The 26,517-nt window shown below is 36.0% G+C and overlaps 2 protein-coding genes across 3 annotated transcripts in view; one reads left to right on the forward strand and one right to left on the reverse strand.

The window, feature by feature from the left end:
• Window positions 1–26,517, reverse strand: part of LOC135839633 (neuronal acetylcholine receptor subunit alpha-7-like) — a 307,481-nt gene that overhangs the window by 97,891 nt on the left and 183,073 nt on the right. The gene's annotated exons all lie outside the window — the stretch shown is intronic.
• Window positions 14,184–20,853, forward strand: LOC135839586 (uncharacterized). Its single transcript, XM_065355672.1, has 2 exons — window positions 14,184–14,377; window positions 18,405–20,853. Exons 1-2 carry the CDS (start codon window positions 14,323–14,325, stop codon window positions 20,084–20,086), a joined length of 1,737 nt encoding a protein of 578 aa, XP_065211744.1. The 5' UTR covers window positions 14,184–14,322; the 3' UTR covers window positions 20,087–20,853.

A 26,517-nucleotide genomic window follows, 5' to 3' on the forward strand; every position in this document is an offset into this window, starting at 1 on the left:
AAATTTTGACAAGTGATAAATTTTTGTATGATCTTTCGATCTACCTTTGTAAAGTCTGAAAAAGTTCGTGCAAGTCCTATGTTAAAACGCAAAATCTGCTATTTCGGCTGACCTGTCAGTCAAAATGGCCGCCATTTTGTAAGTAAGGTCAACTCTTTTTTTTGGAAAGTTTGCTTTAAAATTCTCCTTAGAATGTTCCCTTTAAGAAAAAAGTTGTCCCGGAGGATCGGCGGGGGGGGGGGTGGTGCAATTACTTCTATTGTCATATGCCGGACTATATAGCCTGATTTGAATTTTTTATTGATGAAAAAATTGAAATAGATACATCTGGAGACAGTAAAAACATCCAACGGTGAGTTTGAAGGAGAAGGAAATCTGAGCCACTTATTCTCCAAACCTTTCCAAGTCTCGAAGACCCCAAAACAGAACAGATATTTATTTCAATTCACAAATCAAAGGTTCTTGAATTCAATGAATTTTCGAGATCCAATTTTAGAAAACTAAAGAAGTCAACTCAGCAACAAAACGTTTGAAAATTTTGAAGCAGCGTATGAAAAATAGTTCATTCAATTCACAAAATTCCCTGACTTTGACGTGAAAATTTCGAATACACCCTGACAGCTCCTCCCCCCCAAAAAAAGAATTCCCCAAATCGCAGGGTCTCTCGCACACGAATGATTCTTTTACTCAGCACGAAATATAGGGAATGCATACCATTTAACTCCAAAATTATCTCACACCGGGTACCCTAAGCACCAGAATCATTCTGCGGTCTGTATACTATACGCATGCGATATCCGCCGCCGCTGCCGCCGCCGCCGCATGCAATACAGTAACATATCGCCTTAGTACCTCAACTCAACCTACGTAGTAGTAATTTAACCCGTATTCATTTTTAATTCGATTCGAAACCCGCAGATCGAAACAATTCTGCTAACAATGAAGATCAGCAATCCGCAAATCCATTTGGCCGGCTTTATCCGAATCAACAGAAAATTACTCGTTAAGGTATCCATTTAGAGCCGGGGTAAACCTCGTTTTCAGAACGTTTTATACGCGGTCGTTCTCATTTTCATTTATTTTATTACCGCACTAACACTCTACACCTAATACACCACTATACTAGAGTATAGACCTACATATTATTATACGATGAGACGGCCGCCGCGGCATCGGCACAGCGAGCCAGCCAATGAGAGATAAGCTATTTTCTTTTTTCCTTTTTTTTTCGTATTTTTACAGATCTATTCTACGTTGGCTACGTGCTTGATTGTTCTCACCCAATTTCAGTTAACGATGCCGTACGATATGAATTGAATTACCTACTCAGAAAGCTACAGATAGAAATGGGTAAGGTAGGTACGAGTATCTCTAAGTAAGCGTACGCATCTCGAATAAAATGTAAATACGAGTAAGGCAGCGTCGCGTCGTCGCCGTCTGGCGTTCGTCATCTTACACCGATGTTAATGCAATTGCTTCGGCTGTCAGTCTTTGACGAGTAATTAAATTGTCGCGAATTTAATCGTAAGCGAAATAATATCTACGTATAGGTGGAGATGGAGAATTACATCGCAGCGACAACTGCAACAAGATCCGACGACTACAATTCGTACTCGAGTCGTCGTCGTCGGCGTGATGTTTTTTTACCAGGTAATTTTTCTGAAATTGCAAAAAGTCGCCAATTCCAATTACATCCGAGGCGGCTGGTTGTAATAAATTTATTTTACACTTAACTGTTCTTCGTACAGGGTGGCCAGAAATATCGGGTACCCCTAAAAAAGTTTTCTAACTAAATACTTCGGTTGGTCACAGTGAATGATAATAATGATAACACATGATTGGTTGTTGGACTGGAGAGATAACATTCCACCAATCATATGCATCTATTTCACGTTGCCAACCTGTATTTTTAATGAAAAACTTTCTTAGGGGTACCCGATATTTCTGGCCACCCTGTATATATTCGTACCTACTCCGTATATACCTACTTACCGTATACCAGAGCGAGAATACTACGTGATGAGATGAAATTATTAATCGAGACGAAGGTAGCATTGTTGAGTGTCCGGGGGGGGGGGACTGAAATCTTCTCAACATTTATCACCAGATTCTCCCAACTTTTTACCCCTGAACACCCCCTCCCCCTAACAGATTTTCAAGTTGATTAGACAGTGATGTGGTTCGGAACAAATTTTGGAAGGGGAAGTTAAAAACAAAAACATCGAATAATTTTTCAAAAAACGATACTTTTATGCATGCAAAAGATTTGAATTGTTCTATTGCAAAGTTGGCACTGAAATTAAAAATAAAAAATTCGCACCTTTTTTCGTGTTTTTTTTTTTTTTTTTTTTTTTTTTTTAAATCTCGTGTCCTTTGAAAATAAACTTCAAAAGAGACCAGAAAATTTTTAAAATCAGTGTTGCCACTTTTAAAAACCTAAAAAAATCTATTTAAAAACTTATAATTTAAATAAAACTATGATATCCACTACAAGTTTGGCACTTATTGCAAAAATACCGTCAGAAACCTAAAAAATGAAAAATTTTAATTCTGTCTTTTTGACTTTTCGTCTTTTTAACTTTCCGTCTTTCGGTCTTTCAGTCTTTCAGGTCTTTTTGTTTTTTCGTTTTTTTGTACTTCTCCAAACATGTGCTTTTGACTTCACCCAGGGTTTGTAATTGGTCACTTTTTAAGTAACTACGCCGTTACGAAGTTGATTTTTTTTTAAATTTCAAAAATTCAATTTTATGCATACATCTTGAAGAGAGAAAAAAAATGCTAATTATATCAGTAAGTGAATGATTTGCGGAAGTATTGGGCTACTTACTTACATACAGTTCTGTAATGTTTTTCAACTGGCTGCACCTTTCTGCCAAAAATATAGGTAAAAATCTCACTTTTTGTCAAAATTTCCAAATAGCCTATTTTCTTGCCAAAAATTATCACTTCTAGCAAAAAAATTCAAGAAGTGAGTAGTATACATTCCTCTTCCTAACGATTACCTAAAAATCCTGCTTTTTTGCTTAAAAAAATGTAATGAACAACAAATTTCTACCATTTCTCTCTATATTAAAAAATCAAAACCAGTCAAACAACTTCTGGAAGAGAGCGAACAGACTCGGAAGTCGGAGATGTGTTAGTAAGGCGTTTACAAGGCGTTTACAAGGCGTTTACAAGACGTTTACAAGACGCTGTATGTTTGTGGTTGTGAGAGTCGAAATACACCGAAAATGTTCGAGTGGTGGAATTGCAACGTGACGTGTAGTACTGTGTTTGTAGTGGTGAGCCTTACATTCAAGCATGTTATGCTGTTAGAGCTGACGTCACAACGTAATGCACTGATTTTTTTTGTTTTTATAAATAGTCCAGTCATTAAAGACATTTTTACAGGAAAAATTTTTATCAAACAGATCTTTCGCAGATATTGTTCACAGCGGTCCCCTCAACAACATACTAAAAGTCATGGACTCTACGGGGTCCGGAACCCCCTTAAAGGGGGGTGGAACCTCCCCCAAAATCAGTTTTTCGCCATTTTCTCCCCCGCATTGCATTTTACCGAAAAACATGTAGCTAGATGAAAGAATCTACGTCAAATTTCCGGTCTAATGATGCATCAACTTCCCTTGTATGTTCAAGGGGGGCGGAACTGCAGCCATTTAAATGAGGGGGTTTTTCTGAAAAATACATAAAGGCTATAGGCGCCTAAGAGGGGTGAAATGGTCCCCGAAAACGTTCGAGTTGATATTAGCATGGAAGGTAGGTACCATTGAGAAACTTCCGCGTGGAAAGTTTCAGATCCACACCCCCTCCCCTTTTTGGGAACCCCCCTTTTCTGAAACTTCAATAACACGTCTCTCAGCCCCATTTCAACAGATTTTGAAAATTTTTCAGTACGTTATGTATATCTTTATTAGGTATCCCCACAAAAATTTTCAACCCCCTCCCCTCATTATTTAACCCTCAAGATGGCGTTTTTTCATTTTTTTATGCATATCAAGAATCAAGATTGCGAGGTACAGTTTTAGAAACGCGTTTTTTGGATGTAATTTTGACCCCCAAACGTCATGTACTTTTTTCGACATTTTTTCAATGGTGCGGCGTGCTGAAAAGTTGGAAAAATGTGTCTTAGTTGGGGGGGGGGGGGGGTGAAATGGGAATTTTGGCAAACATAAATATCAATGAGTAGGGTGTCGTTTTCTTATGATTCGGTACCGCTGGGCACGAATATGACGTCAGATTTTGTTTTACACTCACACAGCCCCTCCGGAGCCCTAAGCCCCCCTCAATTTTTAATATTTGAAAAATAAACTTACTTTGATTTCATCATCACTTGACAGTAAATTTTTGGAAATTCATATTTTTAAAAAAATGATAAGAAGAAAAAAAAGAATAAATGGGAAGTACAAAAATTGTTATTTAAAATATGAAAAAACAAATCATTTCCTCTTAAAAATACTTCAATATTTTTCCGAAGGGAGTGTCTCAAATTTTGTTTCATGATTAAAAAAATAGAAGAAGTGAGTAGACTACTAAGTGTCAAACAAACAGGACGTCATGTAAAAAAGAGGAAAACATCAGAACTTTCTGGAGTGAAGGACACCTTTTTCAAATATTTTGAACGTTGGGAATCAAATGAAACCAAAATTCATCACTTTTCATTTTTTACCAAGAAATTGTTATGGAATAAAATTGAAAACGGCTTAAATCATTTCATTTTCTGACTTCGAGGAGGTGAGTTGAGTTGATAGCGTTTTTATCAGCTTATTCATTATTAGCGACCTTTGGCATGTATTTTGATATGTCATATGCTTTTTTCTTCACGCATATTTCGCGAATTTGCTCGGTGAGCATATGCTCATAACATCACTAAGGCTGATGGCTTCCCAGGGGCTATGTGAGTGTAGCAGAAAATCTGACGTCATTTTCGTGCTCAGCGGTATCGAATTATAAGAAAACGCGACTAAAATCATCAAAGTAAGTTTATTTTTCAAATATTAAAAATTGAGGGGGGCTTAGGGCTCCGGAGGGGCTGTGTGAGTGTAAAACAAAATCTGACGTCATATTCGTGCCCAGCGGTACCGAATCATAAGAAAACGACACCCTACTCATTGATATTTATGTTTGCCAAAATTCCCATTTCACCCCCCGCCCCCCAACTAAGACACATTTTTCCAACTTTTCAGCACGCCGCACCATTGAAAAAATGTCGAAAAAAGTACATGACGTTTGGGGGTCAAAATTACATCCAAAAAACGCGTTTCTAAAACTGTACCTCGCAATCTTGATTCTTGATATGCATAAAAAAATGAAAAAACGCCATCTTGAGGGTTAAATAATGAGGGGAGGGGGTTGAAAATTTTTGTGGGGATACCTAATAAAGATATACATAACGTACTGAAAAATTTTCAAAATCTGTTGAAATGGGGCTGAGAGACGTGTTATTTAAAAAAAATACAATTTAAACGAAATTTTGAGTGAGAACATAGGTGTTTGAGGTAAGGAAAATAATCTTTGTAAAATTCTCTACGAGATGGAGTAGCTTAAAAAGTTATCCATGCGATAGAAAAAAAGTTATAAAAACTAAAAGTTGTAAAACTCTTGGAAAAAATTGTTTTTCGTATTTAAAATACATACCTACCTACAAATTTACTCGAAATGTTGAATAAGGACATACGTGTTTGGGGTATGGAAGACGATCAAGGTTAAGTTCTGTACAAGATGGAGTAAGTTAGAAAGTTATCAGTGCAATAGAAAACAAGATTTTAAAGCTCAAGTACCAAAAAATATGAAATATCAATTTTTTCCAGAAGTTATCTTCTATCACACAGGTAGGAATGGCTGACGGGTCATAAGGGGGGTTTGCGGAGCCCCCCAAGCGAAGTTCCGAGGGCGCAGCCCGAGGAACGAGCCGGGGGTTGGGCCGCGAAGCGGCCAGGGGGCGGAGCCCCCTAGTTCAACGAAAATTACGAAAAAATACCTATCTACAGGGTGCCCAGAAATATCGGGTACCCCAAAGAAAGTTTTTCATTAAAAATATAGGTTGGCAACGTGAAATAGATGCATATGATTGGTGGAATGTTATCTCTCCAGTCCGCGAAATTGGTATTTTTTTCTCGTGGCAAATTTTTAGTCTTCTCCCCCCTCCCCCAACCCCAAAAAACCTTCAATTTTGTTCCTGCCAGGCTGATCAGATTTTTTGGAAATTGAATAAAAAAGCAAAAATCAATTGCACGACATTGCATTTGAGTATCCGAACCTGAGAAAAACAGGACAAAAAAGATTCTTAAGGAGGAGATGATGAAATTTTGAGGGCTTAATTCGGCACATCCGCCGGGAGACCTCAGCCGATTAAATTTTATAAATGTTCGTCGTTTGAATGCGATTACGAATCGGGTTTCACGTAGTTGATCTTGAAAATAGTCGAAATCGAAATCTCCGCAGAAAAATATGACATTTTCGACAAGGGGATTAGGTGTTACATATTTTTTTGAATCGATTTTTGTGTCTACAATTCTCACTGGAGGTTCAAGTTGCGAATACATTCACAATTGTGTCAAGCAAAGAAATCTGTTGATTCGATTTTATGAAGATTTTTTTTTTTTTGCAAACGATTTGCATATATGAGTACCTTAGAGTCAAACCCAGAATTCTCCAAATTTTTCAAAAATGAGGTTATGATCGTTTTGGGTACAGTTAGTAGGTACGCATCGATTGCCATTCTCCGTTTTTACCTATCTGACACAATGACGCAGTCAGCGAGGTCCAAAGTACCGGGTCCGAGTCCAATTCCGAAAAATGTCCAAAAATTTCAAAAATGAGATTATGGTCGTTTTGGGTACAGTTAGTAGGTACGCATCAATTGCCATTCTACATTTTACCCCATCCGATATCATGATGGTTAGGGGGTCCAAAGTACCGGGTTTGAGTCAAACTTTGAAAAAAATACTTCAAAAATGATAATTTTTTCATTCCAGTCGACTGTAAACAACCTTGAGATACTTTCAACAGACTTGAATGTAGAATTATCTCTCATTTTATCATGTATTTTTGACATTTTTTAAATTTTTTTACAGACTTGGAGTCAAAACCAGAATTCTCCAAAATGGTACCGTGAATTACTGCTATGGAAAGACTTGAAAAAAAAATTTTTTTTGTCAATTCGATTGTTACCCAAGGCACTATTTATAGGCGAGATTAGAAAACTGCAACTACTGATACCAACCTTCTATCAGTTTTTTGCGTTTTTCTCAAAATGACAAAAAGTGGAGAATTCTGGGTTTGACTCTAAAGTACTCATATGTGTGTATTTTTACAAGACCCTCGTCAGTTGTCGATTTCGATTTAGCTGATAGATGAGTACGTAGTTTGAAAATTTCAGGTATAGTTAGGCTATGGTTAGACACATTATCATCATAATAATTATCAATTATGTATTACGAGTATTATCACCGGATACATTATCATCATCATTATCAATTATTATCACCATCGCGTCCGTCGTCTTCGTGGCATAATGGGGGTTAGGTAGGGTACCTCGAGTAGAGATATTTATTCAATCAATATCTCGACTTTGAATTTCAACCTACGCAGATGCTGCTGTCACTACTTATGTATGTCGACCTGCCAAAGTTGTGTGACTTTGATTCGAGCCGAGCCGAGTCGAGTCGAGTCATGAAAAACCTTCTTTGTATAACTAACTACTACAGACGTTGAATGTAAATCGAGCGATTTGCGAAGTTTCCACGATTGTGTGTGCATTCGCTTTACCTATTTATTTATACTCGTACCTCTACCTACTGTTGGTAAATATCGACGAAGATGAAGACGACGAAGAAGCAGAATAAGAAGAAGGTAAAGAAGAAGAAGCTCGTTGCGCCATCCTCGCAACATTCATCCATGCAAGTCGAACTTTAAACCTAAATTCGATAGAATCTATAGTCGTTTAACGTTTAACGTACTCGTACATACAGTATACTACAAGAAGTATGGCATTCGATTTAGTTTTCATTGAGACTCTCGACGTGTTCGTCTTCGTCGTCGTCGTCACCACCGCACAGCTCGACAACAACAACTTGTGGCGAGAGATATACATTTTCTATTCTATTTAAATCAACGAACGAACGGTTGGTTTTGCGAGAATACGAATACGAATGCGAATGCGAAAAATGCTTATTTTTCGAAAGGGAAATTCAAACTTTTTAGATTTGTTCGCTTCGGTGATACGCGGATGGAGCGCATTTATCCCCCATCTCTTTCGTACATACAACCACAAGGCGTTACAGCTCGACTCGGTCACGCGTCAAGCAACAATAAAATACCGTATGAAAAGAGAAGAAAAGAAAAGAATGAAAATATTATGATACAATGATAGGTACGCGTTGAAAAATGTGTTATTTCGTCGTCGTCTCGCGGCACGCCGCGACGTATTTTATTTTCATTCTCTTTTCATTTTCATCTTCTCGTATGTACTGCATATAGTATGTATAAGTACTACTACGTACGAGTAGGTACGAGTAAAGAGTATACCCTACAGTCTATCCTGCATATGTGGTATAGTTTGACTATGCATAAAGAAAGTCGCGGTTTTACGTATGATTTATGTTGGAGAAATTTCGAAAAAAAAAATCTTACATCGAGTAATCAGACGCCGCCCTTCTGTACGATGGTGTGAAATGTAAAATTTTTCCAACGTCACGTAACATATGTCAACGCTTTATACATTACATCCTACGAGTCGAGTGCTATACAATACCTATATATACGTTTACCTGCGCATACCTTATGTGTGTACGTCTACGTATACGAGATAGGTACGAGATACGAGATGTATATCGTCAGACGTGAAAATAACAAGGTACGAGTGAGTATAAATAAACACACGATGAACGCGAATAGTTTACAACATTTTTATGGGCGTGTGCACCTCTACCTACTGTGTATAGTGATATTTAACGTTGGAAAATTTTTTTCGAAAGCATCTCGACGAACGAGCGGAATGCACGGAGTAATTTTGAAAATTTCATAATTCGCGAAAGAACAGTCGGCTTTTTAAACAGTTTGCGCTTTTTATTTAAAATTTAAAGTACTCGTACCTTGCCTGTACGTACATAGACATACCTACTTACGAAAGCCGAACAATTTTTTTTCCTCTTTCTTCTTCAAAGAAACTAAAAGCATTTTAAAATGCTTACTCGTAACTCGTAACAGATGCTAAGGTTATCTCAAAGGCGCGGCGGGGACACCCGTCGAATAAACATGTAAGAAACCCGAAATTATGAATAATACATTATGAAATATATGTACTTACTGTATGTAAATAATGAATACCTCCTACCTACTACCTACTAACCTACCTACCTGCGTATACAGGGTGGACAGAAATATCGGGTACCCCTAAGAAAGTTTTTCATTGAAAATATAGGTTGGCAACGTGAAATAGATGCATATGATTGGTGAAATGTTATCTCTCCAGTCTAACAACCAATCATGTGCTACCATTATTATCATTCACTGTGACCAACCGAAGTATTTAGCAGAAAACTTTTTTAGGGGTACCCGATATTTCTGTCCACCCTGTACCCCCGTTATGTATTCTATATCTGAAGAATATCAAGTAGGGAATCCTCCTACCTTTGTAGAAATGGTATACATTTTTTGTGGTTTCACACTGTCTTGATGTAATGAAAAGAAACATTTTTTTTTTTACCATCTACTGAGGATATAAAGGGTCGCGAATAATTTGCATACTTGTGACAAAATTTGTTTGGAGGGGGTACGCTGTTTGAGGAGGGGGGAAGACATTGAAAAAGGGATTCTATGTATAATTGCGCGACAGAAAAGCTTGTTTAAATGACTCCAGCATACAATAATAAAAGGTGCGGTAGAGAGCAGACTAAAATCCAGACACTGTTTCCTGAGAACAGTACATGAATTAAGTGCTCTTGCCAAAGTTGAGCGCTGTCAAATCTGGAATACAGCATCAAGAAGCAATACTTCAAATGAGCGAATCGTTGGGGGCAAGGGATCAGCCTCCGCGAATGCTGTTTTTAAGAATGGTGAATAATTTTTCCTGATAAGATTGACCAATCATCCCATCACTGGTCAATCATGCACCCTACGCCAGGGTTAAAACGGCCCTTTCTCAGGGCCTCCAACATGGTCACCTCCCATAAGGACCATGTCCATAAATATGGAGGGCGTGTCAGGGCCAAAGGAAGTTATATTAGCTGAAATGGTCAATAACCTGAACATAGATGTGATTGCCATTCAAGAAATACACAGGTGCAGAGAAAGCCAGAAGACAAAAATTGAAGGAATGAAACTTATTATTGATAGACTCCATGAGAAATATAGTTGCTCAAACCAGTTACAGCTTTTTGATACCAGCAACAGATTGCGTGCATTTCTGTTGCCTCTGCTGTTCTGGTGCTCGGAGCTTGACGTGTAATAGATATGTTAAATGCACTACAATGTATACATTACACGTTAACGCCTGCGTATCTAGTGGGCTTTGAACCCACAACCTCTTGTTCAGAAAGGGTTGTAAAAACCCGGCTAGTGATGTATGAGCTACTTTGTAGATAGCGTAGAAAGCAACAGGAAACTACTATGTGAAAGCTCAAAACAACATCGATTCTCCAGAACAATCGCAGTGGAGTACGCATTCACCTCACCCTGTCAGGGTACCACAAAAATGTGATTTCCAATGTCCTGTAAAGGACAAGGAACCACGACAACAACCATGAGAAATATGGAAGTGCCCAGGGATGCTGCCAATGCTATCGATTAATTTTTCCCTGTTATCACAATACCAACAACTTACCATCTTTTCTGTAAGGATCTGTAGTGTGCAACAAGAAATTTACGCTAAAAACTGGAGGGAGGTGTTGACTTTTGGAAGTAAACTCCACCCATAGTTATGACATGTACAGTGTCCGATTTTTCGCATTTACTTTAGCGATTCCAGTGGAAAAGATTGCAAGTTGTTACTTGTTAGTATCGTGATATCACAATAATCGTGTTAGCTATAGTGTTGGGCAAATTCGCGAATATTCTTTTTTTGCTTGCGCATGCGCAAGAATATGGGCATTTTGTGCGCATATTCCGCATATTCTTTTCAAAAAATTAGAAAATTTTGCTTAGTTTAGAGATGATAGAAAACTCTCCATGAAAAGGTTTTGGTAACTTTCAAATTATTAAGAAAAATTGAAAATTTATAAAGAAAAGTAGTTGTAAAACATGTAAATTGTGGGAAAATTGTAAAAAAATCTTCAAATTTTTTGAAAAAAGTCATGATTTTTATTTTATTGAGAGAATATTTTCCAAGCATTTGAGAATATTCGCGAATATGCGAGAATATTCTCAGATTATGCGCATTGATTGAGAATATTCTCAGGCCAACACTAGGTAGCTAATTTATTCAATCAAGCAATTTGATTATCGTGATATTTAATATCATCACCATCCCTGGAAGTGCCATACTAGTCAAACACTCTCAACAGATTGAGGAAAGTGTGAATTATTTATGGTTACTTTGACGCGGACAAACTGGACCAGACAATTGATGACTGGGGAATGAAGTTCCTCAAATATTGGGACAAGAAGGGAATTTACACAGTCGTCGTCTGGATATGAGAAAAAAAGTGACAAAAGTTAGGTCCTTGAAATGACAGGCTTCTTCAATGACAAAATAATGTGTCAGAGTGACTATTTTTTAATTATGAATCACAACAACTCCTCCTGACAAGAAATCATGTTTAAGTGACAGAATAAAATTTTCAACGACAGAACAATATTTCTACAAGGATTGTCGTTGAGTTAGTCACGGGTAATTTCTGGCAAATACCTAAGCCGAGCTTTTAGACAATTCTGAAAAAAAAATTAAAGCAAGAATTTGATAATTTCTTGCAATTTTTTTTCAAAAAGTGAGATTTTTTACTTTGCAACTTATAGCAATTTTACATAAAAAAATCGAAACTTTTCAACTGCAAAAAAGCTAGGATTTTTAGCAATAGAGAAAACTCTTGGACAATTTTTGGAAGAAAATAAAACTTTTTAGAATTTTTGCAAAAAATAACCAAGAATTTTGGCAATTTTAAGCGAAAAGCAAGACTGACTATTCTTGATGAAAAACAAATTTTTGGCCATTATTGGTTTATTAATTTGCAACCAGTTAACAAAAAATACCCAAAAATTGTAGATGGAGTAAAAAATTGAAACAAAAGTTACATAGAGGATGGTTTTGAACAGCACAAGGTCACTGGTGCTGTGTTTGTGGACCTCACTGCAGCGTTTGACACAGTGTGTCATTGGTTACTTTGGTACAAGATTTATGAACTGACTAGGGACTACAAATTTACAGGAATCATCACGACACTGCTTGAAGACCGGAGGTTCTATGTGACTTTAGATTGAAAGAATAGCACTTGGAGAAGGCAAAAGAATGGTTTGCCGCAGGGAAGTGTCCTGTCACCCATCCTTTTCAATATCTACACCAATGACCAACCAATTGGAGGACCTGCACGTCGCTTCCTATATGCAGACAACTTGGTGCTCACAGCACAGTGTGATACATTTGTAGAGGTGGAAGACACACTGAATCAGGCAATAGAAGAACTCGACGAATACTATAAAGGCAACCACCTTAGGCCAAATCCAGCCAAGACAGAAACCTGTTTGTTCCACCTGCGAAACTGTGAGGCCAAGAGACAGCTTTTTGTACAGGTTTCAATCCTTGTCAAAATCCTTCTGGAAATACCGAACCCCCTTCCCCTCTTCGTGGGGGTCTTAAAAATATTCATTCCCTTGTATGGAGCTCCACAATTGGTTTTCAATAAAAAATCTATCGTTTTTGGCAATGAGCGAGATTTTTTTCTTAAAGATGTTGATTGGGGGGGGGGGAGTTACTTGTAAGGATTCTGACCAGGACTGATTTTTTTGAAAAATGTTTTCCATCTTCATTCCTATTTTTTGGGGAGGGGGGAGGAGAAGGAAGGGGAGAAAAAGAGATCACATAATTGGAGAAAAATTGTTTAGTGAACCAAACGAGAGGTCTTTTTCGTTTAAAAACAAAAACAACAATAATTGGAATAAATTTGGAAGAATTTTGACAGAAATGAAAAATGTTCAAAAAAATTATACAGACAATAGATTTATTTCGGTTATTTGCTTCAACGGGGGGGGGGGGGGGGGTCATACAGAGGGTCAAAATAGCTGGGAAGACTAGGGAAGGGGTTTTATTGAAAATAGGATTATTTATGAACCACTTTTGAATAAGTCTAAAATTCCATTTTAGACTCAATTCAATATTTTGCTGATTCTTGAAAAGTAAGAAAAATTTGATTTTCCGATATTATTTATGTAGAAGTAGATGAACTTACATTAGAACCACTGTTTCGAAAACTAGTTTTCATCTCTTTCTTTCTTGAATCAACAGACGAGTAATAAACGTAGGAAAGGTACATACTTTTATAGTTTTTTTCACGTACTCAAATAATCTTGTTTGAAATTCATCATTCACTCACCTGAAACAAAGAAATGAAATTCATTCGTCAATTGATTGCTAATGAAATTACATAATAAACGAGATTTTATGGACTAGCATAATTATAAGCTATAAAACAGATGCGAAAATATATATATATATATTTTTTTTTTGCAACTGCTAAGAAGAGGGAAGATGTTCAACTATTCATTGTGAAGATTCCCTAGTGAATAAAATCAGGCTGGAAATAGTTGGAAGGAAAAAATTCCAAGTATCTGATATAGAATCAAACAACCAGGACTCGATCACACTAAAAATACCTCTGGGAGCTTATTTTGAGAAAGTGATTGGTAAAGGTAACACTGAAAAACGAATCACAGATGAAAACTGTTCGAATCGCTTTCGAAAATGATGCAGGATAAGATAAGCATTCATAATTTGTAGGTAGGAAAACTGCTCGGTATAAAATAGGTACCCACATATCTTATTCAAATTTTTTTGAAAAATACGTTTACTCGTACAATAAACTTAGGTATTAAAATAATTAAAATCGGTAAAAATTGTTATTTTCGCATTTGGGCCCATCATCAATCGGCGCTTCGCCGCTGATTATTTCTAATTTTCATCGATCACATGACTCGGGAGTTCGGTTCTGTGTTAAATGTAGGTTATTTTAGAGGAAATACAGCGCGATAGTAGGTCACGGTGATAAACTCTCAACACAAATTTCTTCGAGTCATTTAAGAAAGCTTCGAAGCACACTATCGAGTGCCTTTAAAAAATTCTTTCCGTAATTGTCACAAGACGAGAAAGACCTCTCGTGCTCTTCCATAGTCAACATGAGGTCATTTTTGTATTTAGTGTTATTGGCATTTTTAGGATTTTCTGCTAATGGTAAATTTCTCATTATTTTTATTTAATTATAATACAATTTTTAAATGATTTTAACTATTCGCGTGAAAAATTAATGTCGAGATATGCAACATTTAACGTTTAATTTTACACCTTGATTGTTTCAAAGTCTGGTACTTTGAAACAAGCCTTAAAAATTAAAAATGCGTGTGCTTGGACGTCATAAATTCATACATTGACGCGATCCCTGTGTTAAAGTCCTTTCTAATGTTAGCATGTCGACTATTACTGATCCTTCGAGCAAAAGTTCAACAAATTTGAATTGAAGCATTTCATACCAAATCTGGCAGTCATATTTCTAAAAGGTGCAACTGGTAAAAAATAGCTGATCGATTCATATTCACGTGATTGATCGATTTAAAATCGATTGGAATATTTTCGTGTAATTTTTCAATGTGTTTCAAATGCTCAGATTAATAAAAAAATTTAACATGCAGTATAATTTTAATCTTCAAATTTAAAAAATAATTCTCGTCAAATTACGTAAAATAATAATTCATCGATCGATTTCGATTGTATCATCGGTCTCATTTTATTACTCGGCGATTGTCAACATTTGTCAACTATAGGGATGTTTATCGTAACATTTGAAAGAACTACTCGTATTTGGATAGTGCACGAAAAATGACGAGAGCTCAACAACCAGTCAAAAAAAAACGAAATATTTGGACATCTTGATTAAGAAAGTAATCATCAGATTTCGGCTTTTAATAAATTTAAATTATACACGAACGTTGATTTTTTTAATAATACGGCGGTATTACAAAATTTATCGATAATCTAGTGAGCAGAATTCATTAGTCAGTCTACTGGGAAGTAATCAAGATAATCGTTTATCTACGTACTTAACCTGTTAATCTATTAGATGAGATAACAATGGTGTTAATGAACGAGGAAACTTTTTTATATGCACTCAAGTCAGGAAGTATTGGATAAATGCCTAAGTATTTTAGAGACGTCACGTTCGTTCTTTTAAATTAGCTCACATTTTGGAAATTAAAGATTCTCTCCATTTTCTCAAAACTATTACGTCGCGTCGTTGATTTCGAAATTCGAAAAAGATGCTAACGGAAACAAAAAGACAAGCTGGTAGAAATTCAGCATAAAATAACAAGAATTTCCGTCTTAATTTATCAAGGGTTCATATACCTAAATTGAAAAAAAAAACCAAAGGTCGCGAGGGTATCTAATTTTGAAAAAAATTATTTCAAAATTTTTAAATTCCGAAAAACTTTGGTGAAAACTGGAATTTTTGAAAATATTTTGAGTCAACCAAAATTTTAAATGCTTCAGAATTTAAAGAAATTTATATTTCGAATAGAAAGGAAATTTGTATAGAGAGCAAAAATGCAAAATGTGTTTTAGGGTAGGTAGTTATTTCTAAACAATTTTGGGCCCAAAATGGAATACCGTACGAATTTTTTGTATTCAACCCATCGAAACAGGCTAAAATTCGGCAGTCATACAACCGATCAAAATAGGTTGAAAATTCAAATGAATGTGGTTTTTGAAAAATAGGGTACCTAGTCATTTTTGAATTATTTTGAAAATTTTTGATCCTTAAATTGGATTACGATTTTTGCGATGAAAAAGAGCCACGATTTCAAGAGAAATTCAAAACGAGTGTAAAGTCTCCTCTCCAAGGAAAGTTTTGAATCGTGGATATATTTTTTGCTTGGCTTGGTCCAAAATGATTAAAATTCCATATTAAAAAAATGTCTGACAAAATATTAGAAAAATTCATTTTGAAAGTTTGATATATAGGTTTAATTTTAGTAGGTAGAGGTACCTACCTCCTCCAAAATCTTGCAAAATTGCAGAAAAATTAATAGATACACAATATTTGTTTAACAGTTTCTAAAAGTTTGACATAATGTTAGAAATAATTCAGCAAGATGATTTTTAAAAGTCTGACATAATGTCAAAAAGTCGACAGCTTTTTAAATAAAAAAATGATTTTTGCGATTTTCAAAAGTGTCATGTAACCTTTGAAAATGAGAGTCAAAATTAAAAAAAAAAAAAATGCAAATATTTCAAAAAGTTGAAAATTAAAATGATTTTTGAGCAATTTTAAAAAATGGAGTCGTGATTATTTTCAGTAGGTATATCTGAAAAATATCACGCGATAAATTATCAAAATACGTAGATTAAAATTATGAAAAAATTTCAAATAACTATGTATTTCGACCAAAATGCAACGAGATCATCTTTTCCGAAGAATTTTCGGCCCAAAATTGGGTCATGATCTCAGGATTTTTGAAATTTTAGGCAGAAAGGTCTATTCATAGGATGCATCACAAATACGAATAACAACTCGGAAAATTGACTCACTTTCGTGCACATAATTCTTCAAAAGTTTTAAAAAAAGTATGAATAGAAATTTTCGAATTTCTCCCTAAATTTTAGCCAATTTTAGTAGATCCACATGACAATTTTTTCAGAAAACTTGAAATTATAACACAAATTTGGACTCAAAATTTCTAAAACATTCTAAAAATACATTTCCATTGAAATATCCAAATTTTTGCAAAATTTCAACCCATTTTGATAGATTGGATGACTCTTTTTTCAAACAACTACAAATTCATGACCAAATTCTGAGTTCAATGATTCTACAAAAGTGCTCAATATACTTATTAAAAAAAAAAAAAAAAAAAAAAAAAATGCTCAAAAATAATTTCTTCGAAATATATTTGAAGTTTTTGCAAAATTTTCATCTCTTTGGATACTGTATAGGTTTCATTTTATGACACTTTTTCAAAACCCCAGAAAATGATGCCAACATAATTTTTTTGCTTAAAATTTTTCAAAATTGCTCAAAAATAATTTTCTTTGAAATATTTGAATTTTCTCTAAAGTACTCACTCATTGTGGTATAGGTTACGTGACTTTTATTTAAAAATACATACAACCAAAAATCATGATTCAATTATAAGCCATATATTTTTTACACAATTTACACTCGAAATTTTTTAAAAACCTCAAAATACATTTCTGGGGAAATATCCAAGTTTTTTTTGCGAAATTTCAATCCATTTTGACAGATGAGATGACTCTTTTCTCAAAAAACTACAAATTCATGACTCAATTCTGAGTTCAAAAATTCTACAAAAATGCTCAAAAATATTTCAAAAAAAATTTTTGATTTTTTTTTCAAAATTTTCGCCACTTTGGAAACCTAAGTCTAATGATACCTAGTTTTTCGAAAATCCGAAAAATAATAAAACAATTTTCTGGCTCGAAATTTTTCAAAATTGCTCAGAAATAACGTCCCTCGAAATATTTGAATTTTCTCGAGAATTTTCACTCATTTCGGTAGGTTACGTAAATTTGATTCGAAAATAAATATCGAAAATCACGATTTAATTATGAGCTCAACATTCTTCAGAAGTGCTCAAAAACATTCTCGTTTATATACCTACCTATTAGAAGTTTTCATTGTACTTCAACCTATCTTGATAAGTCATAAATGTCAATACCTTTTGCAAAAAAATCAAGAAAATGATCACCCAATTTCGGGCTTAAAAATATTTTTCAAAATGCTCGAAAACTTTCGCCATTTCGATAGGTTGCATGGCACTTCCTCAAAAATAGTCCAAATTCGTAATTTAATACTTCGGACTCGTGTTTTTCAAAAATTTTCAAAAAAAAAAAGTTTTCGTAAAACTTTTATTTTATAAAGACGAACTTGCAAGCAATTTTCAAAAAATTATAGCACACGAAAAATCAAAAACCAACTCATTCTGTTTTGTCGACTTCATAATATTTTAAAATTGTCCCTTCCTCCCCACCCCTTCTTCTCACTCACCCCTTCCCCAAATAAATTCTTGCCCTTTTCATAATTTTTTTCATGTTGTTTACAAAATTCGAAATTCAAATCGGTTGTCCCTTTCAAGTTTAAATAATTTATTCTCGTTTTATTAGCTTCACCCTCCTCCCCTCCCCCGAAAAAAACATTAATTCACGCTCAATATCTCATTCAACCTCACACAATTCACTTATTTTACAGATCGAAACACAGCAAGAGCACAAGATCGTTTCCTCAATGATCCATCCCCGTACGAAAAATTCCGCATGGAAAACGCTGGTGGCGGATATCAAAGACGCACATTCGGCAACCCTTTAGCTCAACCTTACGGTGGTGGTGGTGGTGGTGGTGGTCGAAACTTCGGTGGTGGTGGCGGCGGCGGCGGTCGAAATTTCGGCGGAGGTGGTCGCAACTTTGGCGGAGGAGGTCAAAATTTCGCCCGAATCACGGGCAAGTACAAAATGGAGCTCCAGAATCTGGTAATCCCAAATTGGAATTCGGTCACTTTGGAGCCGTTTAAAAAAGACTTCTACACACCGCACGAAAACGTCACGCAACGATCCGACGACGAAGTGAATGCGTACAGAAAAGAGCACAATATAGTCGTAACCTGTCCTCTAGGACTGCCAATCCCAAAACCAATCCGTCATTTCACCGAAGCCAATTTCCCAGACTACGTGAACACGGTTTTGAAACAAGAAGGTTTCGAGACACCGACCATAATCCAAGCTCAAGGTTGGCCTATCGCATTGAGTGGTCAAAATATGGTCGGCGTGGCTAAAACCGGTTCGGGCAAGACTCTAGCTTACATGTTACCAGCCATCGTGCATATCAACGCTCAACCACGTATTCAGCGCGGAGATGGTCCAATTGTGCTGGTTTTGACACCTACCAGAGAATTAGCCCAACAGGTCAAGTCAGTTGCTTACAAATACGGTAGCCAAACTCGAGTCCGATCGGTGTGCGTTTTTGGCGGAGCTTCGAGATTTCTGCAAGCTCGCGATTTATCCTACGGTCGAGAGATCGTCATCGCTACTCCGGGTCGTTTATTGGATTTCCTCCAATGTAACGTCACTAATTTAAGAAGAACTACGTATTTAGTCCTAGACGAAGCCGATCGTATGTTGGATATCGGTTTCGAACGCCAAATACGTAAAATCATCCAGCTCATTCGACCCGATCGTCAAGTCCTTATGTGGTCAGCCACCTGGCCTCAAGAAGTACGCAACCTAGCCGAAGATTTCCTGCACCAGAAATACTACCAGTTGAACGTCGACTCGCAGACCCTGACTGTGAATCGCAATATACAACAAAACATCGATATTTGCAGCGAATCCGATAAACCCACCAAATTAATGACCCTGCTCGAGCAAATAGGCAAAGAGAAGGATAACAAAACCATCGTATTCGTCCAAACCCGAGTCAAAGTTAACGATATACACTTGAAACTGGAAAGGTCCGGTATTCCAGTCGTCAGTATTCACGGATACAAGACGCAAAATAATCGCGATCGTAGTTTGAATGCTTTTCGTCAAGGTAGAGCTTCCGTCTTGGTTGCTACCGATTTGGCTGGTCGCGGATTAGACGTGGCCGATTGCAAATACGTGATTAATTACGATTTCCCCAACACGGTCGAAGATTATATTCATAGAATAGGAAGAACCGGTAGATCGTCGATGGCCGGAACGTCGTATACGTTTTTCACGTACAATGACAAGGCGCATGCTAGACAACTCATCAACGTGTTGAAAGACGCCAATCAGCAAATAAATCCCGAATTGGCAAGGATGATCTATTCGGGTAATATGGGCGGAAATGCGGGTGGAAATTACGCAGCACGGGGTGGTAATTACGGAAGAAGAAACGTTTACCGAAGATATTAGATTTGCGAGTCGAATTTCGCCCCCTCGAGCAATTTTGGCAGCGAGCTCTGAGAGGATGGGATATTTTCGAAAATTCTTCAACAACGCTATATTCAAAAATTACCATTCCCAACAAGGTGGACAAAGATCGAAAATCGAAGCAACGAAATCTCGAGTGTTTGAATTTATGAACGGAGCCTTTACTTCGCTTCGTTTATGTGAAATATGCTATGATCAATAAATAAGAGGTGTCAAAATTCAACGGCTGCTAAACCAACGAGAGACCGAATCTTTACGTGGAATTTTGGTGGATGAGGAAGGGATAGGGAGTGGCCAGAACCATTATTTCTTATGGATCACAATAAAACAAGAAAATTACACCCCTTCCCACCAGTAATAATCTATCTAGTCATCGTTAAAATAAATTCCTCATCCTTACTCGTACTTCGTTCGTTCCACTGCAGACCAAAATAAGATCAAATTCGACAGGATACAGGGTCCATTTGGCCATTATAGTTCACGAGGGTGACACTGGAAAAATTGAAACAAGGTGAAGCAAAGAAACTTGTCGGAACGACGTTTTTGTAAAACTGAAACTGGATTTTGAAAAATCAATTGAACTTTAAGTGACCTTTCTACATTTATTATTTTATAGCATTTTGACTTTTATTTCACAAGTTCTCACGCTGTTTTCAGTATTATTATCATTTTAGCCAATTTCGCGGTTATACTCGTATTTTGAATAAATTTTGTAATAATTGGTTCACAATACACAACTCCTTACATTATTTGAAATTTGTTTACGCTTTTATGTATGACGACTTTCATACAACCGTATAGTGCAACGTAAACTATGGTAAAAGGGTAATCGATGGCCCTGTCGCCACGGATTTTTCAAATGTTGACGAAACAATGTTGCCACCTTCAAAAAAAAATGTTGGAGCCAAAATGAATAAAAAATTTTGAATCCACCCAAAGCAGCCACGTGAAATTTTTCAAAATTTTTTGGCCCCTCATTGGGGAGATATCGGCAAAAGAAAATTTGAAACTGCTATATCTCTAAACCATAATTCAAGCACACAAAATTTGTTTTCTTTCAAAAATATTCATATCTGCGTGGATATTATATATTTGGAATTTTTTTCAAATTTTTCCTCCAGGTGGGTCATCTTTAAAGACTCGAGAAAAAAAACACTCAAAAATGTGTATTTTGTGTCACGGCACCGCCAAAAACAACGATACTGCCAGTGATATAATTCTGCAATTTAGCATGTAGGCCTCCAAAAACAATAAAAAACCAAACAACTTCTTGTAAACCCAATTTTGGGCCCATAGGCATCCCCTCACCCAATTTTGGGGCGAAAAAAGATTGACAATATGGGTATCGTTATCATATGAAATGAATCAAACCCGCTGAACACGAATATGAAGTTGGATTTGCAGTTGGAACTTCCCAATGGTCACATTGGGGGAGGAGGGATGGCAAAACATTGGGGTTTTAGTGAAAAATGCTCCATTGTAGGACTATTTGCGCCATGATCAAGAAGTTGTATGGCATAAATGGCGCTAAGACAAATGAAAAACATCAAAAAAAATTTCCCAAAATTTTTAGCCTTTTTTCTCGATTTTTTAAAATCCAAAATATTAGCACCACTGCAATCTAAAATATTTCTTCAGTTTAAGGAACTTCAGAGTTAAAATCTCAAGTGAAATCTCTGATGAATACTCTCTTGTCAATGGAGTTCCTCAGGGTGCTGTGTTAAGCCCAACTCTATTCATTGTAGGAATTAATGACCTCACTGAAGCAATTCCCTCTCCAATCAAAAAAGCTTTATTTGCTGATGACCTCAACATTTCTCTATCTTGTAATGACATAGAACTTGGCGAATCTCTACTACAACAAGCCACAGACCAGCTGCTATCATGGTCACAACAAAATGGTTTAAAATCTTCTCATTCCAAATCAGCTGCCCTACATATTTGCAAACGAAATAATTGTACTCATGAACTAAACATACACTTCAACAATACTCAAATTCCAACCCTCAACACTATCAAATACTTAGGTATTAACTTTGACAATAATCTCTCCTGGTCCTCTCATATAGAAGAAATCCGATCTAAATGCTTCAAAAAAATGAACCTACTTAAGAAACTTTCACACACCTCTTATGGCTCTGATCGTCATACCTTACTCAAACTATACCGCACACTCATCAGACCAGTTTTAGATTATGGATGCTCTATCTATACCTATGCTCCTGAAAATCGCCTCAGCAGGCTAAACACTATCCAAAATACAGCTGTACGGATTTCCACTGGAGCATTTAGAACTACCCCCACAGTAAGTCTTCTCAATGATGCTTCTGAATGTCCACTTGACATACGTAGACAGTACATTTCTACATCAACATACTTGAACATAAAATCAAACCCAGATTTCAACTTGAAGTTGGAATATATGATTCCCATGCATTCACTATCTGTAAAATTCCAATCTTTTCTACAACAAGTAGAAGAAAATAACATCAAAATACACCATTTGCTAGTAAACCCTACCCCACCTTGGCAATCTTTTAACCCTATCATTGACCTATCTTTGACAGAATTTAATAAAAATCTCACCAACCCCATCATACTTAAAAGACATTTTCTTCTTCTTCTTGACAAGTATAAAGAATACAGTCACATATATACGGATGGCTCAAAAACCAAACAATTCACTGGATGTGCTATCATTCATGACGATATCTCTATTCCCATTGCTCTCCCCTCCCTTTGCACCATTCTCACTGCTGAATTATATGCAATTAAATCTGCAATAACATATTCCCTTGATTTTTCATTAAATAAAGTTACAGTTTTTACTGACTCACTATCAGCTCTTTTATCAATAAAAAACTATAGGTCAAAATATTCACATCCTATATCACTTGAAATTGTTGAACTCCTGCAACTCTTCCAAAATAGCACACCCATACTATGCTGGATACCTTCACACTCCCAGATTCATGGTAATGAGTTGGCTGATAAAATAGCTAAGCAAGCACACCTGCACCTCCCCCTTGCCAACATTCCAATCCCTCTATCAGACCTAAAGCTCCATTCAAAAACTTTAATGCATGAAGTGTTTCAATTTTCATGGTCTCTAATCCCTAGCTCAAATAAACTAAAAAGAATAAAAAACACTACATCTTTGTGGAAAACTTCTGAACAACTTCAGCGTAGATCTGAAGTTCTTCTCACCAGACTCAGAACTGGTCACTCTCTTCTTACTCACCAATTCATATTCCTCAAACAGCCTCCTCCATCATGCCCAGAATGCAACATCCCTTTAAACATTGCTCATCTACTAATAGACTGTCCTTCCTACCAAAATGAACGCTCCAGACTTCTAAATTCCAACCAACTTCAAGTCCTCCTTTCTGATGACCCCACTCATATAGACAATGTCATTAAATTTCTTTACTCTACTAAATTAGATAAAAAAATTTAAAATTTAAAAACCCAGGTAGCCCATTTTTTGTACTGATTGTGACTTTATTTCTAGATATGTATATACCCTAATCATAAGTTTGTCTTAATATAGGGCCCCTAGCCTAAGTTGCTGTAAATGGCTCTTAATAAATAAATAAAAAAAAATATCTTTCTCTCTAGTTTTTTTTACCCCCCAAGAATTTTCTGAAAAATAAGCCACCACAGTCATGAATCGATTTGAAAACCATATCAACATGTTTTGTGGTTCTTTTGGAACACAATGCCCTTGAAAAACTGCATTTTCCATTTAATCTTCGTGGTTCAGGGGACTTTGAAAAATGTGATGTGAATTTTAGTCGATTTTCTTATCAAAATTTTAAAAAAGTGTGTTTTGGTTTCAAGGATTGGACGCACTAGTTTCCATCAAAATGAGTTCGTAAGTACATCGCTGAATTCTACACACTCTGGTCTATTAGATGAGCTGGTTAGTTTTCATCGAAATTGTTTTCTAACATTTTTTAGAGGGGATAAAAAAATAGGGAACGATTCAAGCCCAGTTTTCTATTTTTTTTACCGGGTAAAAAAATAGAAAATCCATATTAATTTTTGTTCTCCAATTTTTTACCCCCCTTTATTTTCAGAATTTTTGCTCGCTGAAGACCGTTTAAAGGCGTGATATAAATTTTATTCATTTTTGGGGAAGTTTTGAATGTATGGCTCTGAACTTTTGTAAATAATATTGTCCAAAAAACACTTTCTACAGTTGATTACATCAATGTAAACAATCAACCAAAAAAATTGAATAAATGATTGATACCACTCTAATATAGGTTGTCTGTGAAAGCAAACGGAACAAAAACGGGTACAAAATTGAAGACCTTAACTATAGCAGTAACATGGAAACAGAAAATTGTAGCAGGAACTTACACAGCAATTTTTTACCATCAATATCCGCAAAAAATTTCTAAAAAATAGTTTATTGTGAAAAAAATGCGTTCATCTGGTGGTCCAGGAATTTTGGAGTCCAAGAATACGTGTATTAAATTTTTTTGTTGAAAATTTGCACAAATAATCTTTATAAATTCTCAATTTTATTCTCAATTAGGTTTTCAAGCAATGAATACACTAATGATAACGGAAAGGGCACTTTTTGGCATGATTAATTAAGGGTGCCATTTATCGGCACGGCAGATTAAATTATTTGAACGACCAAAAAAAAGTGTTTTGCACGACAGATGCTAACGTCCAAAACCACTTTTTTAACGACGGAAACAGTTCTCAACCATTGCACGACAACAATAATTCAAGTGCACGCCAAAAAAATCAAGTGAACGCCAGCGTATGCCCGACAAATTGAATGAAATGCATCGACGACTTTAGGAAATGAACGACGACATAATGATAGAAGCGACGAATTTATTCACAAAACTAAAATTTCCAAAAACGATTGGTGTTGGTTTCGAACCGATCTGAAGCCTCCCCCTCCAGTGCATTTTCCAATCAAAACTTCCTAAAGCTAAAAAAAAATGAAATTCAGCACTTATAAAGGCACATTGGGTACATATCTTTAAATTTTTTTGAGCCAGTTCAAATCCAAAATTTTCTCCAATGATCACTTTTTTTTTGAATTGGAAAATTAAAAAAGAAGATGAGAGGCGCTAGGAGTCCTGAAAGTAGCTTTTATTCACACTTCAGAATTTTTTTGCAATTTTTGTTGGCTTCCACTCCCTTTATAGTTGTTACTGTTTTTTTTCAAAAAACAAAAAACGCTGAAATGTGTATCTATTTTCCGATAAAATTGAGACATATTCGGGGGGGGGGGTGGTAGCGCAAAAACTCAAAACTTCAAAATAAATTCCGCCACATTGTACTACTTTGATATGAAATTATTTTGAATTTTGATTAAAATTCCTATTTGATAATTAGGTACCTACCTTGTAAGTAAGAAATGGGATTAAAAACTGTTTTCGCTGCAATTTTTTTCAACATTTTAAATCGTAGCTTTCAATTTAATTCTCATTGCAAAAAGTCAAACTTTCAGCTTGAAAATTTAATTTTGAGTTTTCAAAATTTTAATCAAGTAAATATTCACCAATTTCGAATCACTAACCCTGCAAAAAGACTCTCTCCAACATTATTCACAAATCGGCCCCATTCATGTCCACTAATTCAAACGACAGATGAATAATTTGAGATGTCGGTCAATGGAAATTATTTCGTCGGGCTTTCCCATGTTCGTCGTGCATTCCCTTTCTCGAGGCGTGAATTTTCTATGCTTGTCGTTCGAGGTCTATCGTTCAATGCTGTCGTTTTAATGACCAAAACTGTCGTTAAATCGCTGTCGTTCAAAAACACGATTTCGTCGTGGGATTTTTCTGTCGTGCAATTCACTTATTCTGTCGTTCAATTAAAGTTTTCCCATTAATTAATAATTCGTCAGGAAACGTTGAATCTATGTTGTTACTATTGAAAAAACAGAAAAAATGGGGGGGGGGTAAAAAAAATAGCAAACGGGGGTAAACGAAATAGCGAATGGGGGTAAAAAATTGCGAACTCGTTTTTTTGCAAAAAAAAATTTTTTCGGGCGAACCTAATGAAATTAAACTTTTGGCAAACACTGAATCTTGTCAACGAATGTTTGCTGATTTCAATGCGCTTTTCAGTTTTTCTCTAGCTTCATTAGGTCAGAAGCAATTTTAAGATATGTCCTTAGGGGGGTAAAAAAATAGGGCCGTTACCCCTACTTTCATTTGGAACTGTTATCATTTTTCTCAAAACAAATCAGGTAAGAGCTACAGTGAGAAAAATACTGAGATGAGTAGGATTGCCCTCACCGCTTAGGTGGTTATTGGCGTAATTTCCCCTTACAAAAAGCTTCTGTATATGTTTCTATAGCAGAGTCTGCGCTTTTCTTCATATACTAGAAGTAGGGTAACGTGATAAACTCTTTTAAACTTATACGTGTGCTCATAGGA

Source organism: Planococcus citri, chromosome 3, assembly GCF_950023065.1.
Source record: "Planococcus citri chromosome 3, ihPlaCitr1.1, whole genome shotgun sequence".
NCBI lineage: Eukaryota > Metazoa > Arthropoda > Insecta > Hemiptera > Pseudococcidae > Planococcus > Planococcus citri.

Excerpts from the sequence above, each read along its gene's own strand:
- LOC135839586 (XM_065355672.1), top strand. The coding sequence starts at position 14,323 with ATGAGGTCATTTTTGTATTTAGTGTTATTGGCATTTTTAGGATTTTCT. Across the intron at positions 14,378-18,404 it reads TTTAGGATTTTCTGCTAATG|ATCGAAACACAGCAAGAGCA; the intron begins GTAAATTTCTCA and ends CTTATTTTACAG.